This window comes from Cynocephalus volans, chromosome 13 (assembly GCF_027409185.1).
Source record: "Cynocephalus volans isolate mCynVol1 chromosome 13, mCynVol1.pri, whole genome shotgun sequence".
NCBI classification, from domain to species: Eukaryota; Metazoa; Chordata; class Mammalia; order Dermoptera; family Cynocephalidae; genus Cynocephalus; species Cynocephalus volans.
In genome coordinates this window covers 75,205,002-75,220,602 of record NC_084472.1, presented here as the reverse complement: position 1 = coordinate 75,220,602, position 15,601 = coordinate 75,205,002, and the positions used below count along the sequence as shown (strand labels likewise).

Here is a 15,601-nt window from a genome sequence, read left to right as displayed (position 1 = left end):
GGTTCAACATTGCTTATTGAGTTATCTGGGGAAGGCACTTAACCTATTTGAGCTTCAGTTTTAAGAACTGTCAACAGGATGTAATAATCTTTATCTGTTTACTGACTATAATCTTTCAGTCAGCCTCACCTTCATCTGCACAGTTCCAGATGCAGAACTACACCGGCTAAGTAGTCACTTTCTGAATGCCTTGTCTGCAATAATTGGATTATAATTCTCCCTCTAATTCAATCCTTCCCTTGTCTTTCTCAGCTCAAATGCATGTGTATTTGCTCACTTCTAATGGATGGGGAAGTGGGCTATTATTTTTGGTGTTCATCAAGTTTGACTCTCAGCACATTAATCTATTTAGAACAAAGCAGAGGAAGGATGGCATAGAGGGTTGCTGTGAGAATTGAATTAATGCATGTAAAATGTTAGCACAGTGCCTGGCTTACAGTGAGTGATCACTGTTAGTTGTTATCATTTTTTTCTTACTGAGGTGATCCTCATTTGTCTTGAATGGTTTAGCTGTGGCCCTGGCCGGGGACTAGAGGATAATCTGAGACTCCTCTTCAAGTTGTCAGCCCGGTTGATGGCTGGGCAAGGATTTCTTGCATAATCTCTGTAACCCTTTCTCTTTATTTCCGCCTAGTTTCTGCTCACTTTTGAGGAAGGGTATTTGGGATAACTTTTTATAAGCTGATGGTAAATGCAAATAAAACAATGACAACTTAGAGATTTATGACAAAATTTTAACTTGTTTCAGATTGAGTCTGAAAAACAAATTTCAAAACCTATGGACAACATGTTTTTCAAGACTATATTTCAGTGTTTACAGGGGTGTGCCCGGGGCAACCAAAACAAAGATTACAGTGATGATGATGGCTGCCTCCCAGGCCCAGATAAAAGAGGCGCCTCTCCGCTGGCTTTATGGTGCCAGCCCACCTGAGGTCACACTTTGAAGAGCCTCCCAAGGCTGGGTTTGAAGCCCACACTACCGTTTTCCTAGTCTTCCTCCTTTCCCATTTGGAATTTTTGGGTCAGCAATCCTCCAAGCTTGGTCGGATTTGCGTCCCGAGGCGATGGCTCGGTGCGGGCAGATGGGGGAGCAGTGCTGGGCGGTGGCGGCGGCGGGTGGACAGCTGTCCTGGGACTGTCCCCCATCGACTCAACGTGCCTCTCTCACATCTAAGGGGTCTTAACGTACCAAGTAAGTGTCCAGGGCGAACAGACGCAAAGCGAAGCGCGACCAGTTCCCGCCAGGGCTGCTCCCGCCCTTTCCCCGGACCCAGCCCCTCCCGCGCCGCGGCCGCTCCTGCCCGGGGAGGAGTCCGTCCCGGGCCGCCGGGCGCCGCCGCGCAGGAGGAGGACGCGGCCGCCTATGCCCCGTGGCTCCTTCCTCCTTCACTCAGTCGCCACTCCCAACGCCTCCCCCTCCGGTGGCTCCATTTTTCGGGCGTGTTTTCCTCAGGGAGAAAGCGTCTGTCCCCAAACCTTCCTCCTCCCTGCTCCCTGGAGATCGCATTTCCCGGACACTCTCTCTCTCGCTCGCTGCGTCCCCTCGGGCCGCCGTCCCCCATCCGGCCCCTGGGGTTGGGCGCGCAGGTACCTCAGCGCTGGCAGGAAGGCGCGGCGGCCGGGCTGCTCCCCGTGGGGCCGCGGCCGCTCCGGGGGGAGGCGCTGTGGCGCGGGGCCGCCCCCTTGCGCTCCGGGCGCCGGCTGCGGCTCGACCTCCTCCTCCTCCTGCTGCTCCTCCTCCGCCCTCCTTGGCTGGAGAGTGGGCGGCGGCGGCGGCGGCGGCGGCGGCGTGTGTGTGCGCGCGTGAGGGGGGCGCAGCGAGGAGTCTCCCGGGGCTGCCGCGGCGTCAGAGACACTGCGAGCGGCGGGCGCGGCGGGGCCGCATCTGCATCGGCCGACGCCGCCGCTGCGGGGCTGCGAACAAAGAGGAGGAGCCGAGGCGCGAGGTAGGGCGCGTGGCTGGCGCGGGGCCCCGGCCTCCGTGGACCCTCGCCGCGGACGAGGCGGTGGTCAGGACGTCCCGCTGACCCCCGGACTGGTCAGTCTTCCTGTCCCCTCACCCTTGGGCCCCCAGGGACCGGAGCCCGTGGCCTCTCTGCCTTCTCCGGGCGGAACGCTGCTCGGGCTCCGTGCCGCGGTCTCCCCGGGCACAGCCCAGCACCCCGGTTCCCGGATGGCGCGGTCTCTGGGGACTCTCGCCTCGTCTCTGCGAGGTGGTAGATCTGTTTCCCCGTGGCACATGGTGGGGCTGAGTTTCGCAACTTAAGGCTGCGCATTTATTTTTCAGTCCTTGAAAACTTCCAGCAGTCGTGTGGGGGGGGGATTTTTGTCCCCGGCCTGACCTAAGAGGCGGAGATGAGGCTGTTACATGAAGTCCCCATTCCAGGACCCGCTGGGCCTCAGCCCCGGCCCGGGATCGTCCCCTGCCCGGTGCCGCCGACACCTGGCTCCGGGGTGTGTCTGCGGCGAGCTGCCGCCGCGCCTCCCCGCGGGGCCGGGGCGTACCTGTGCTGGGCGGCGTGGAAGAGGGGAGCAGCCTGGTGCCCCCGGCCGATTTTGTCAGAAACAGCTGTTAGTGCTTCCATCCGATCTTTTTACCCCCCTTCTGCTGGGCATTCACATTTATATTTTTGGTGGGGGGTGGGAGGATGGCGGCTCAGTAAGTGGCTTAAATGCTTTTTCCTCAATGGCCCCATCTTCATATTATGCTCACAATTTTCAGTCCCGCATTCCATTGTCAAATTCTTTTGGTGATATTTTTGCCAGATTTTCTGAATGGGATGACGGTAGGCCATTTAGAAATCCGTTTCAGAGTTTATCAACCACTGCCCTGAAAGGTGCTTTTGTATTTTAGCTGCTTTCAAGCAGATCTTTACTTGTGTCCTTTAGAATTGTCAACCTTCAGCTCTTTTTGGTTTTTTTGAGCAAGATTAAACAGTTTTATTTTTAAGATCAGCGAAGAAACATATGTATTTAATATTGGGATCATTTATCACAGGCGATCACATGAGGCACCGTTTCTTAAACGCCAAAGTGCCTTAAAAATTGGGAACTTCGTTGGATTTAGAAGTAATTTCAGGTAGAGGAAACTTTCAATTGCTTCTGTTCAGCTTCTCCTATGAGTTGAGGACTTTATGAAGGCAGCCAGTATCACTTTCAGAGTGGAAGAAATTATGTTCTTTATTGCATTTCATAAACTCTGTTTATTGCAGGGATCCTGTATAGTACTTGATAGCTATTTCTGAACTTCTAAATATCTTTAGGGATTAATTCTGCATTGTTTAAAAAGCCTATTTTGTTTTTAATTGTTGACTTTGGAATTTAGGAACCACATTCCAAAGCAACGCTACACTCACTATTCAGAGGAAGCACTTTTGTGTACTTTTTGGTTCTTGGCTCCTTTGTGAACTCTTTCCCCAAATAACATTATAATTTTATGTTTTTTCCCTCTCTCCTCATAATTCTAGAGCAAAGTCTGAGATGGATGTTACATGAATCATTTTAAGGGATGAGCACAACTATGAACATTTCTGAAGCCTTTTTCTCAGTAAAGTAGATAAAGATGGATGAATCTGCCTTGTTGGATCTTTTGGAGTGTCCTGTGTGTCTAGAGCGCCTCGATGCTTCTGCAAAGGTCTTGCCTTGCCAGCATACATTTTGCAAACGATGTTTGCTGGGTATCGTGGGTTCCCGAAATGAACTCAGATGTCCTGAGTGCCGAACTCTCGTTGGCTCCGGTGTCGAGGAGCTTCCCAGTAACATCCTGCTGGTCAGACTTCTGGATGGCATCAAGCAGAGGCCTTGGAAACCTGGCCCTGGTGGGGGCAGTGGGACCAACTGCACAAATGCATTAAGGGCTCAGAGCAGCACTGTGGCTAATTGTAGCTCAAAAGATCAGCAGAGCTCCCACGGTGGACAGCAGCCTCGGGTGCAAGCTTGGAGCCCCCCAGTGAGGGTGAGTAGCCTGCAAAGCAGTTTGGCAAATAAAGGTGGTGATGACCACATTTTTTTTTTTTTCTTTAGCTTGATGTTTTCTAAATCAGCTCATTGTTAAAGAAGTCACACTGATGGAACAGGGGAGACTATATACCTGAGGATCTTTTTGTCCATCTTGGAATGAGATTGGATATGTAAATAATAGGTTTTCTTGTTTTTAAAATTCTCTCCAGATAGTCTCTATTATCTTTTAAGATAAATTTTTGGAAATAGGTAGCAATTATTCAATGAAATCTAAAACACAGCAGTTTTTTGGTGCCCATTTTAAAATGTAAGTTTGGTATGGTTTTACCCTTTTGATGGAGTTGGGAGGGTCATAATTATGCATTTGTGTGTACAGATGTGTATATATGTTGTAAATGTGTGAGTAAATCGTAGGTAGGAAATCAGACCTTAATTTTTGTGTTGCTTAGATTCATTCTATTGGTTTTATGAATGCACAGCACAGAATTTACTGGCTGGAGGAATTCTTAACAAATCATGGCCACAGGTAGCAGAGTTTCGTTGCTGTAGCAACAAAAAGTCACTTAGGACTACACTAAAGCATGTAGCTTTACGTTAGGCTTTCCAGGGAGTGAAATGGAATATTTCCATCAAAATGATTTTTCTTGGGATTTGGGCTGAAATAATTTCAGGTGAAGCTAAATATTTGGACATTTACAACTTAAATTTCTAGAAGATAAGGTATTCCAAGTAAAAATAAATTATGTTGTGAATGATGGCTCTGATGAAGTGTGATTTTCTCATTTTGGTAAAAATTAACAGTAGTCATGGAATCAGATAATTAAGATAATTCCATTTTTGTTGGAAGAAGCAATTTTGATAATTGGCCAAACTGGAAAAATCTGTTTTTAAAGAACAGTTAATCCTGGATGACAATATTAAAAAAATATTTTAAACATTCAAAACTCACTAATTTAATATAAGAACTAACCATTTGGATGGCATTACGTAGTATAAATTCACAAATGGGGATATCAGACAGCTGTAACAGAGTAGTTCCCTTCTCAAGCTCATCTTTTAAAATGATGTAAAGTATTTACATCACTTGATGTAAAGTATGTAAAGCATTTTAATCACTAGAAAACTGGATCACTAGAAGAGTTTCATCCCTAGGCTATCAGGTTTCTTTTGATTCGTATTTAATTTTTTTTTTAAAGTGGGGAGAACTTTGGGTTAGGGAGGTTTTCTTTCCTTATTTGGAGCCCACACGTTGTGAAATTAATCTGCTAACAGGTCTTTCCTTAGATTTCCTTTGTTTTATGGAGTTTACTGTTACTTTGTTTAGTGTATATGGACTTATGAATATTTTAACCTCAGAACCAGTGATTAAGTTGATAATTTCTGAGACACCTAACCAAGTTCTGCTTAGCTTAATGAAGGGGTAGATTTGCATCTTTCGAGGGGTTTTGTTTCCCTGTTAATTAGACTGGGGAAGCCATAGCTTCTGGCTATGAATAGAAGTATTTTAGTTGTTGACACATTTCTTTACCTTTTGTGAGGAATGCCTTGAGTGTTTGATCACTGATAAAAAGGAATTTAAGGAGAAACTCAAGCATTCAACTTAATGTCCTTTGAATTTTAAGTTTTCTTTCTAACATAAAAATTGTCTATGTCATGCTGCATAAGTGAATTCTCATTTGTCTGAACTGCTAAGCTTCCAAAATTGAGCTTCACTTTTCTTAGGTAAATTATTTGGAGATTTTGATCATATTAGTATTATTTTTCTGGTATATATAATTTTCCTAATATGCTTCATGTTTCTTCTTTAGCATGAGAAAACTTACTTGCTAAGAAGCTCAGTTGAACTTGAGCCTTATTACTTGGATAAAATAGCTGAGATGATTAAAACAGAAGATATGTCTGTTACTTTGCTAGGAGAGGGCGGAAAACAAAAACAAAAAGCAAATAAAACTATTCAGTAGTCTGAGTTGATACAAATGATGCAATACTTGACAAAAAGAATAGCTTTTTTTCTAATCTAAAATAGTTTATTAGCAGTTACTAGTACCTTTTGCTTTCAAGTATTCAGGGCTGCGCAAACAGTTCAAGCACCTGAAAGATAAATAATACATCTCTAGAAAGTACTACTTTTAAAAATAAAAAGTCCGTAACATACAGCCACATGGAAGTTGTAATGCACTCCTTTGGACACTTCTCTGAGGTGAGTGACTAATAAATCCCAAACGTGCGTCCTCCTCCCTGACACAACCAAGTGGTACAGCGAGCCTGTTTCCACATGTTGTGCAAAGCTGAAAGTGATAACATGTGGAATGTTGCTTCAGTTTATTAGTTATGTTCTATGTTCCATTAGATTGTGACCATGTGGCTTCCTCACGCATTTAGCTGAGGTAGATTGAATGTTATCAGCAGATTCAAACATTTCCAATATGACACACATCTTGTTCCCAGAATTTTAGTGTTTCCTGCCTAATATGAAAGAGAAAAGGAAGAGGGTTGGAGTCATCATGGGAATCTACCAGTTCTTTACCTCAAGCAAAGAATTCCTGTTGGTTTTAGACCAAAGTCAGGCAGTGGAATGAGCCACAGGGAGAGGGAGACTGCAGATACCTGTTTCAATGGACTAAAAAAATGTACCTGCAGGAGATAAAATACTTATATATGTATATATGAGGGGTCTTCAAAAGTTCATAGAAAGATTTGTATTATCTTTTAATTCTGTTTTTTCACAAACTTTTTGAAGTACCCTCCTGTGTGTGTGTATAAATTAGATATGGAAAATATGTTTGAATAGTTCCTATGAAATTGTGACCTAATAGAATAGCTAAATTTCTGCTTTCTCTGTGTAATTATGTTGGTTTAAGATCTATTAATATCTGTGCATGTATTTATCTAGATATCGTTACTTAATGATTTCACTCTGTCTCTATCTCAAAGTGAATTTATTCAGCAAGAATAGAGCAAATGACCACTGATTTACACTAATTTACACATTATTTATTTTTTCCTTTATTTAACAAGTACAGTCTTGCACTACATAACAACGTTTAGGTCAATGACCACATATATGATGGTGGTTGGAGCAGTGGGCTGTACTTTATAGTCTAGGTGTGTAGTAGGCTCTACCATCTAGGTTTGTGTGGATTAGAGTGGTCAGGAACATGGCAGGACATGATCTCCTGGTATGGAAGTCAGTACAAACACTGTCTGTCAAAAGAATTGACATCTCTGCACAGATGGGGATGAGGTCTATATGAACTCTTCCTGGACCTAAGCAAGATATTTAATGTGGTGGTTTGGATGAGGGAAATGTTTTGTTGTTTCAGAATGACTGAATTGAAATAGAAAAGGTGGGTTTTTTGTTTTTTAGTTTTTCTGGCCAAACAATGTTTGTTGCAGAGATTCTTCACCTCTCATTTTATTAATTTAATCCTTGACCTCTGCTCCAGGCCTCATTTCAGCCCCATCCCTCACCTTTACTTTATTCCTGAGTCAGTCTCAATGGTGAGGCTTAGGGATGGGATCTAGAGTGGGTTGGAAGGCAGGGATGGGGAATGGAGTCTATAGTGCACACTAATTGCTAACTGAAAGAAAGAAATGCTTAATGATTCTTTTTTATTTCACATAAAGAGTCACGTAACCATAATCATGTAAATCTCACAACAACCCTCTGGGGTGACATGTTATTATTTAAAAATAAAAAAGAATGTAAATTTCAAAATGTGTATGTAAAGACATTCTGGTTGTTAAAAAAAAAAACCACAACTCAACAATATAGAAGTGTATGATATTAAGTGTGTATCTATTCTTCCATATGTTTTCATATACATTTATATGTGTATGTATATAATTTTTTTTTTCTTTACATAAATAGAATTTTATATTCTGCATATTCTATGACTAGTTCATTTCATATATCTGAAATCTTTTCATGTCTGAGCAGATAGATCTGCCTCATTTTTTAAAAAACTCATTATTGACATATAGGTACAGAAAAGTGCACATATTGTAAGTGTACCACTCATTGAATTATCATGTTTCATTTTTTTTAAGTGACTATTGTATTTTTCTTTCTATTTTGAAATTTAAAAGTAATACATGCTCATGGTAAGAAATTTAATAGTAGAAAAGGATGTTAAGGAGAAAATCAGGGCTTCCAATCTCTCTACCTCACTATTTCTAATCCTCCAGGGCAGCCACTGTGAAGAGTTTGTGTTTTCTTAAAAAAGAAAAAAAGAATAGAAATGGGATCATATCATGGATGCTCTTCTGCAATTTGAGGTTTTCTATTTAATGGTATAACTTGGATAGCTTTCCATATGTACTCACATTGATCTATAAGAAGGTATTATGTATTATTGTTCACATTTTATGGATGTAGGAAGGATGGCTGAAAGGGACTAAATAACTTGCCTAAGTTCTTCTAGCTAGTAAGTGACGGAGAAAGGATTCTATCCTAGATCTGTCTGATCCCAAATGCTTCCTTCCGTTAACCACACTCTAAGTTGCAAACATTTTCCTTGGGTCCTCATGCTGCTTTTAGCAGGAGAAGCTTTTCTCAGTTGTAACTGGCAGAGGCTATTCTCTCCTCACTGTCCTTGCTACCTTTTTTTTTTTTTCTTTTTACAATTACAGTGGAACAGGAAACAATGCCATTTAGCTTGGTGTATGGGAGTCAGAAGTTGTGGTCTCTGATTCCAACACTGACCTCAACTAGCTTCATTTTTTCAGCACAAAGATGCCGAACCCTTAGCAGCCTAAGCTCCAGGCAGGGTGGTTAGAGGAATGGGCATGGAGTGAGGGCTGAGTTTGGTTCATTTTTGACTTTTTAGAACCTTTGCAGTGTCTGGCACATAGTATACACTCAGGAGAGGCTTGTTGAATAAATGAGTGAATCAGTGAGGGAAGTGAATGCTAATCACTCTCTAGGGATCTTTAGCTGTACATTCTCTCAACATTTTATGTGTGCTAATTCCTTTTTTGTGCTGTTTCCCCATAATCTGTAAAAACAGATAACATTTGCTCAGCCTTAATAGGTTAATAGGTTAATTCTTGTGTTTTGGATAAATACAAGAATTGATATGCAAATATTTTGAAGATTGTAAAGTCTGTGTAAATGGATATATACATTAAAAATTTTTTTTTTTTAAATTTTGTGGTGGCTGGCCAGTGTGGGGAACCAAACCCATGATCTTGGTGTTATAAGGCAGTGCTCTAACCAACTGAGCTAACTGGCCAGCCCTATGGATGCATTATTAGTATTATTTAAAAAATGATTATCAGTCTTCTACACAAAGGAGTATAAAATCATTTCTATTTGGGGTGATGAGAACCAAAGTAATTGAAAAGAAAATGTAAAAGATTACAAAATGGATGTAGTGGTTGGATGTAGACCTACACAAAATGAGGACATGAGTTCAGTTATTTCTCCCTTACATGTGAGAAACAACCTGATGAATGTCCATTCTCTTTGGCAACCCTTGGGGGTTTCTTTCTCCATTTCCTCCATTTATATCACTATTGCTCCAGCCCTCTTTTCTTTTCTTTCTTTTTTTAAAAAAATTTCTCCTTTGGGTGACTGAAGAAGAGAAAAGAGAGAAAAGATTATTCTGTTATTCCTGGCTGGGCAGGGAAAGGGAAAATTAGAGAGAAAGGGAAGAAAGATAAAATCTAGTTTTGCTTTAGCTGGAAGTCCCTGCTGTTCCTTGGAAAGACCCACCTCTGCCTGGGTTCTCTGGCTTCAGCTCCTCACCCCTGGCTTCTGCAACAGCTGGTGTGGCACCTCTGTCATTTGTTCACTTTTCTGCCTTCCGACCACCTAGCACTGCTCTGTCCTGCAACCATGGTCTGCACTTTCCAAGGGGCTAAAAGGGGGACCATGAGGGAAATGATAGAACAGAAAGGGGAGAAGGAAAGCAGGGCTCCTGTGCTATTTCATTGCCTTCCTTGAATTGCTTTTCCAAGTTGCTTCTCAAATTGCTCTTTTTGTCCCATAATTAGTCTCTGATTTCGGTGAAGAGAAAAATTAAAAACAGAGGAACCAAGAAGGCGTGGGGGTAGGGGCAATCTGTCAGTTCCTGCCTCTGACTATTTTTCTGTTGCCCGTGATCTCTTTCTTAGCATTCCAAGAGCCCCTGGCTCCCCTTTGCACACCTCTATTCCTTAACTCCCACCTCTACCAGGAAGAATGCCTGCTTTCCCCACTCTAGACATTCACTTTTTTTATCAATCCATCCCCTCTCCAGTCTGTTGCTTACCATGGTTTAAGCAAACCTGAGACAATATGTGAAAAACCTTTTTAATGTTGAGGCCAAAGGGCAAATGACTTTGTAATTTCCTCTGGCGGGATTCTTCTTAAGGATCCACTGCAGTACAGCACTTAGTACACATAGCACAGTGAGGTATACTTGTGATAGAAATATTACTCATGGCAATGTAGTACAGTGAGGAACTCAGATAGCAGGCAAGCCTCATTTATACAGCAGCATGGTATAGTGAGGTATACTTATGGTAGAAATATTATGCTTAGAGATAGCTTTGCCAGTAAGGCTCCCTCACTTTGGAATTGAGATCCCCTCACCCTCTGAAAGGTTTATCATGTAAAGTATGTATATCTCTAGCTCCCTTTAAAAAAAATTTTTTTTTTTTTCACAAACTTAGGAAAATGGTAACCTTAAAAAGCAAAATTCTGAGCCCCCGCCACCTTTTGGTGGCTCTGTAATCCTTTGTAGCGTCTATGTGTCTGCTGATGCCTAGTCAAGAAGATGGTAGCAGTTGCTTCATGAATGGTGACATATGGGTAGCTGTAAACACAGCCATTTTAAAGATAAATGTGTGTGAGTGGGCTCTGTTGGGGTAGCTGGGAAGGGAATTGGAGGTGCCATTTCAGATGGTTGACAGTATCAGTTAAGTAGTAGATTATTTGCGTTGTGAAACATGGAAAAAGTGAGCAGTAGGAGGATGTGCAAATGAATTTTTAAGTTACATTAAATATAGTGCAGGAAGGCAAGGGCTGTCAAGTTCGAACATTTTTCTGTTATCCTAAGGAAATAAATTCCTTAAAGTGTTCTTTTCTGAGGAAAAGCATTCTGTTGAAACACCGCATTTTCACTGCTTATAATTCAGGAACGAATGACTTCAGGAGTGAATTTTTATTAATTTAAAATGTAGTGAGTGATCCTAAGCCATAAAGAATTTACAGAAATGAAATTAAAGTTTGCTATAGAATGCCTCATATCTAGTTTTAACTTATGTGAGGTACTCCCAAAATACTACAGTCACGATAGAGTAAGAATGTCAGTGTAGGATACAAATATCCCTGGCGTTTGTATAAGGTTCCTGGAAGTATGTTTGAGCACTAATGTTTGAAAGTTGAATGTTTTAAGGAGATTCAATTACTGGAGAGCTAAAAATATTCTTACATTTCTTATTATATAAATGCTTAGTTTTTAAATATCTGTAAGGAATTTCAAAGTTCTTTAAAACTTTAAACACATAGATTAAACATTAATGTATGCAATAAAATTAAATTTCAAACCTTAAATTTTCATTTCTATGTGTGGTGGAGTTAGCAAGTCTCTTAGTTTTCTTCCATTAAACTTGTGGTTTAAGCACATTCTTCGATGAATTATTTCCAGCATTTCATGTGTTTTTAGTTTTTTCCCCTACAGTTGAACACAATTGGGGAGCTTAAGTCTACTAAGGCTAAATATATTTGCCGTTTTTGGTAGGTAGGCCTGATTTCATTCCAGTCCTAATTGTACCAGTGTTAGCACTTTTATTTTTCTCTTTTCTACTCATTTTAATAAAACAAGGCCAGAATATTAGAAGATATTAAAAGTGTTAACACTGTCATACAAAGACTGCTGAAACTGAAGTGTTTTGAAAGGCACCATCATGTGACAGCTTGAAATGTTTATATATGAGATATTCCAAGAAAGTCCAAATCCGGTACCAGAAAAGTATGGGGTTTCAATATATGAGGCATGAAAATGTACATTGTGTGAAAGCTGAGGATCACCTATATGGTAGAAAGAATGAGACCTGCTTTCTAGTCCGGGCTCTGTGATTTTAGGCCAGTAGGCTTCTAGCACACCATAGTTTCCTATTTAATAAAATGAGGCTTGCCTGATATCTGAGTTTTTTGCAGCCCTTAAATTTAAAAATTAATTACCCGATTGTTTTAGTCCGTTTTGTGTTGCTGTAACAGAATACCTGAGACTGGGTAATTTATAAAGAAGAGAGGTTTATTTGACTTACGATTCTGGGACAGCCACATCTGGCATGGGCCTCAGGCTGCTTCTACTCATGGTGGAAAAGTGGCAGGCAGCTGGCAGGTACAAACAGATCACATGGCGAGAGAGGAAGCAAGAGAAAGAGACAGAGGAGGTGCCAGGGTCTCCTAAATAACAAGCTCTCGTGGGAACTAATAGAGCGAGAACTCATTCATTTATCCCTCCTCCCCCAGGGAGAGCATTAATCCATTCATGAGGGATCCGCCCCCATGACTCAATCACTTTCCAACACTGCCACGTTGGGGATCAAAATTCCACATGAGTTTTGAAGGGGACAACACACCCAAACTCTATATCCTAGCAAAGGCCAACTTTGATATTAAATGTTTAGAACAAACTGAGATTGGTATCTGGATGTCATCTTGGTGTGATGAGATGACATGTGCCTCTTACAATCACTCATAGACACCAGTAGTCTGCTCCTAATGTCTTGGAAGAAGCCCCTGCTGTACCTGCCACAGGAATGGAACCATCAGACGAATTGTTAATCTGTACAAGTAGAAGTGAGGTAGAGTGGATAAGCAAGGACAGTTTAGGGAGCCTGAATTGGGATCAAGCTCCAAGTGGGGCTGGTTTGCTTACAGGCTTCATTTGCCTAGAATAATCTACCTCTTTTCTGTGTGAATATGAACTTTATGTAAAGTTGTCACACTGTCCGAAATTCCAACAATTAGAAATTGTCTGCATACTAAAATATTCTGCTCTTTGGAAGGGTGTGAATTCACCTAACCATATTGCTTTTACCAATTTACTGGAGAACTCCTGCTTTGATGGATAGGGTGTTTATGCTGAAAGAGAGGGATGGCAGGTAATTGTGCTTCCCGAGTTGGACAAGCCTGGATGGGGGGAGCTATGGAGAGGGGCTTAGGTGGGGTGACCATGTTATTTTTCTTCTATATTGGGACACTATGAGAGTGAAAAGGGATGCCATTGATAATTTTGCAGAGTCAACAGGAATAAGCCAGGACTGTCTGGTGCAGACAGGGCCATATGGTTGCCCTAGCTGGGCAGTGTGAGTGAGCCCAGTATATAGAAGAAGGTTTCATCAAGTGTAGGGAAGATGCCAAAAAGTATAGAATCTTTTCAAAAAATTTCAGGGGAAATGCAGAGGAATTGACTTCTTCCTCTTAATGCTTCTTTTTGTGTGCTCTATGGTTCCTGCTGGACAGAAAATGTGATGTAGTAGCAAAGGTAGGGGATTTAGCATCAGACAGACCTTCTTCTAATCCTTGTGATCTTTATGGCTCTTGGGCAGGTTACTTCCTTAGCCTAATTTGTAAAATGACGAAAATCTGCTTTCCAAGTCTGTGAAGATTACTTGATATAAGGAAACTTAAGTGCCTAGGACCTAGTAGATGCTCAAGAAACATTAGTACTCTTTGTAGAAATTAGAACATTTAGTACCATATCACAGTCATATTGTAAAATAAACTGTGTCTGTATAGTCTGGTAATTTAATTAACCAACATTTATAATCTTAATGCCATAGGACGTTTTGTTCTATTTTAAATAGCCAACTGAAACTTTAGGTACCCAAGCTGTTCATAAGTTAATGATGCTAAATATGTGGTTTAGTCCTGATTCTACCACTTACTATAGTGTGACACTAGTTGAATCAGCTTTCTTCGGCCTCATCTGTAAAAGGGATGGTGAGCAAGGTTATCTCTAGTACCTCTTCCTGTTCTCTTATTCTACAGTGGAATTCATTATGTGAGTATATTAGAACATCTGTGACTGTTTTCATTGTCTTTTCCTCCCTCTCTCCCTCCTTTCCTTCCTTCCTTACTGTTATGTGGGAAAATTATAGCTCAAATAATTTAAAATACATATTTTTTGACTTAGTTCTTTATTTACCATAGTATTGAAAGAATTAGATCCCTTAAATCTTTCTGTAAGGGAAACTAAGTGTGCTTTGTCGGGCAGTTCAAATTTTTAAAAATTAATGTTAGGAAAAATTATTATGCCCTCACAAGTATGTTTTAATGCCACTGTTGGATATATACATATATGAGGGCCCTTCAAAAAGTTCATGGAAAGATTCATGTTATCTTTCAATTCTATTTTTCCATAAACTTTTTGAAGTATTCCTGTGTGTGTGTGTGTGTGTGTATGTATATATACCTGTGTATATATGTATATGTGTGTGTGTATATGTACAGGTGTGTGTGTTTATGTATATGTGTGTATATATGTATATATACGTGTGTGTATATATGTGTGTATCTGTGTGTGTGTGTAGTGAGAGAGAGAGAGAATATGAATGTGTATATGTGTTGAGTTTTATTCTTTTGTGGCTTATTGGCTTATTTTTGTTTACCCTTCCCATCCTTGCCCACTCCTCCCCTCACTTCCGTATTATTAAGATTATGTTGCTTAAATAGATATTACTGGTCAATTTATGCATGTTTTGATTATTTTTATATCTCACAGCTAGAGCAACTGATTGCCTTTTTTTATGTGACAGGACCATTTCTGGTTCTAGTCACGTAAATAAACAAATATATTTATATAACATGACTTTCTGGTGAATTTTGGAAATGGCAGAAACAGTGAAGAGCCTTGCTATGCTTCAACTTTCAATAAGTTTAAATATATATAAATGGAGCTTCTATTTATAGTTAAAATAATTCACTTACTGATTTTGTAAGGTAAGAAAGGACACGATGAACATTATATGAAGATGGTCATCTACTGTATCAAAAAAAAAAAATCTCTTAAAAAGGACATTTCAAAAGCTTGTTGGTTACTTATTCCAGTGCCTTGCAGTCTTCTTAGCCAGGAATTTCATTTTTTTGTATCAAATATAAATCCCTGTCCTTGCAATTTAATCTCATTCCTCTTGTCCCATCCTTAATGGAAAAGAAGTGCTCCCTTGTACACTCTCCTTTCTGACCTTGCAGGCTGTTGTGCAGCCCTGACCTCCTCCCTAGCCATCTTTTGTCTGGATTGAATAACTGTGTTTCCTTTACATGTCCTCTTAGGACCCATTTTCTAACATTTTAATCATTTTAGTCACTGTCCTTTGGACACCTTCCAACCCCTGCTCATCTTGCTTGGCTTTGGGTCCCTAAGAGCTCTTAAAGGCATGTTGTGGGAGGGTTCTCATGTGACCCTCCTGAGCATGCTGCTTGTTTTTACTTCTTGATGTTATGTAGTTTTAAAAATAACTCACTACATTGCTGATTCATACTTTGCCTGGATCTTAGATTCTGTCTTTTTTTAAAGATGACCGGTAAGGGGATCTTAACCCTTGGCTTGGTGTTGTCAGCACCACGCTCAGCCAGTGAGCCAACCGGCCATCCCTATATAGGATCCGAACCCGTGGCCTTGTTGTTAACAGCACCACACTC

The 15,601-nt window shown here is 40.9% G+C and overlaps 1 protein-coding gene across 2 annotated transcripts in view; it reads left to right on the top strand.

Moving 5' to 3' along the window:
• Positions 1 to 1,772: 1,772 nt before the first annotated feature.
• Positions 1,773 to 15,601, top strand: part of SH3RF1 (SH3 domain containing ring finger 1) — a 164,720-nt gene continuing 150,891 nt past the window's right edge. The window contains exons 1-2 of one of the 2 annotated variants that reach the window (XM_063077065.1): positions 1,773 to 1,946; positions 3,468 to 3,955. In XM_063077065.1, coding sequence (XP_062933135.1) covers positions 3,563 to 3,955 — 393 coding nt within the window. In that variant the 5' untranslated portion in view covers positions 1,773 to 1,946; positions 3,468 to 3,562. Of the gene's footprint in view, positions 2,039 to 3,467; positions 3,956 to 15,601 lie in introns of both variants that reach the window. The other variant, XM_063077066.1, reaches the window with a different exon arrangement.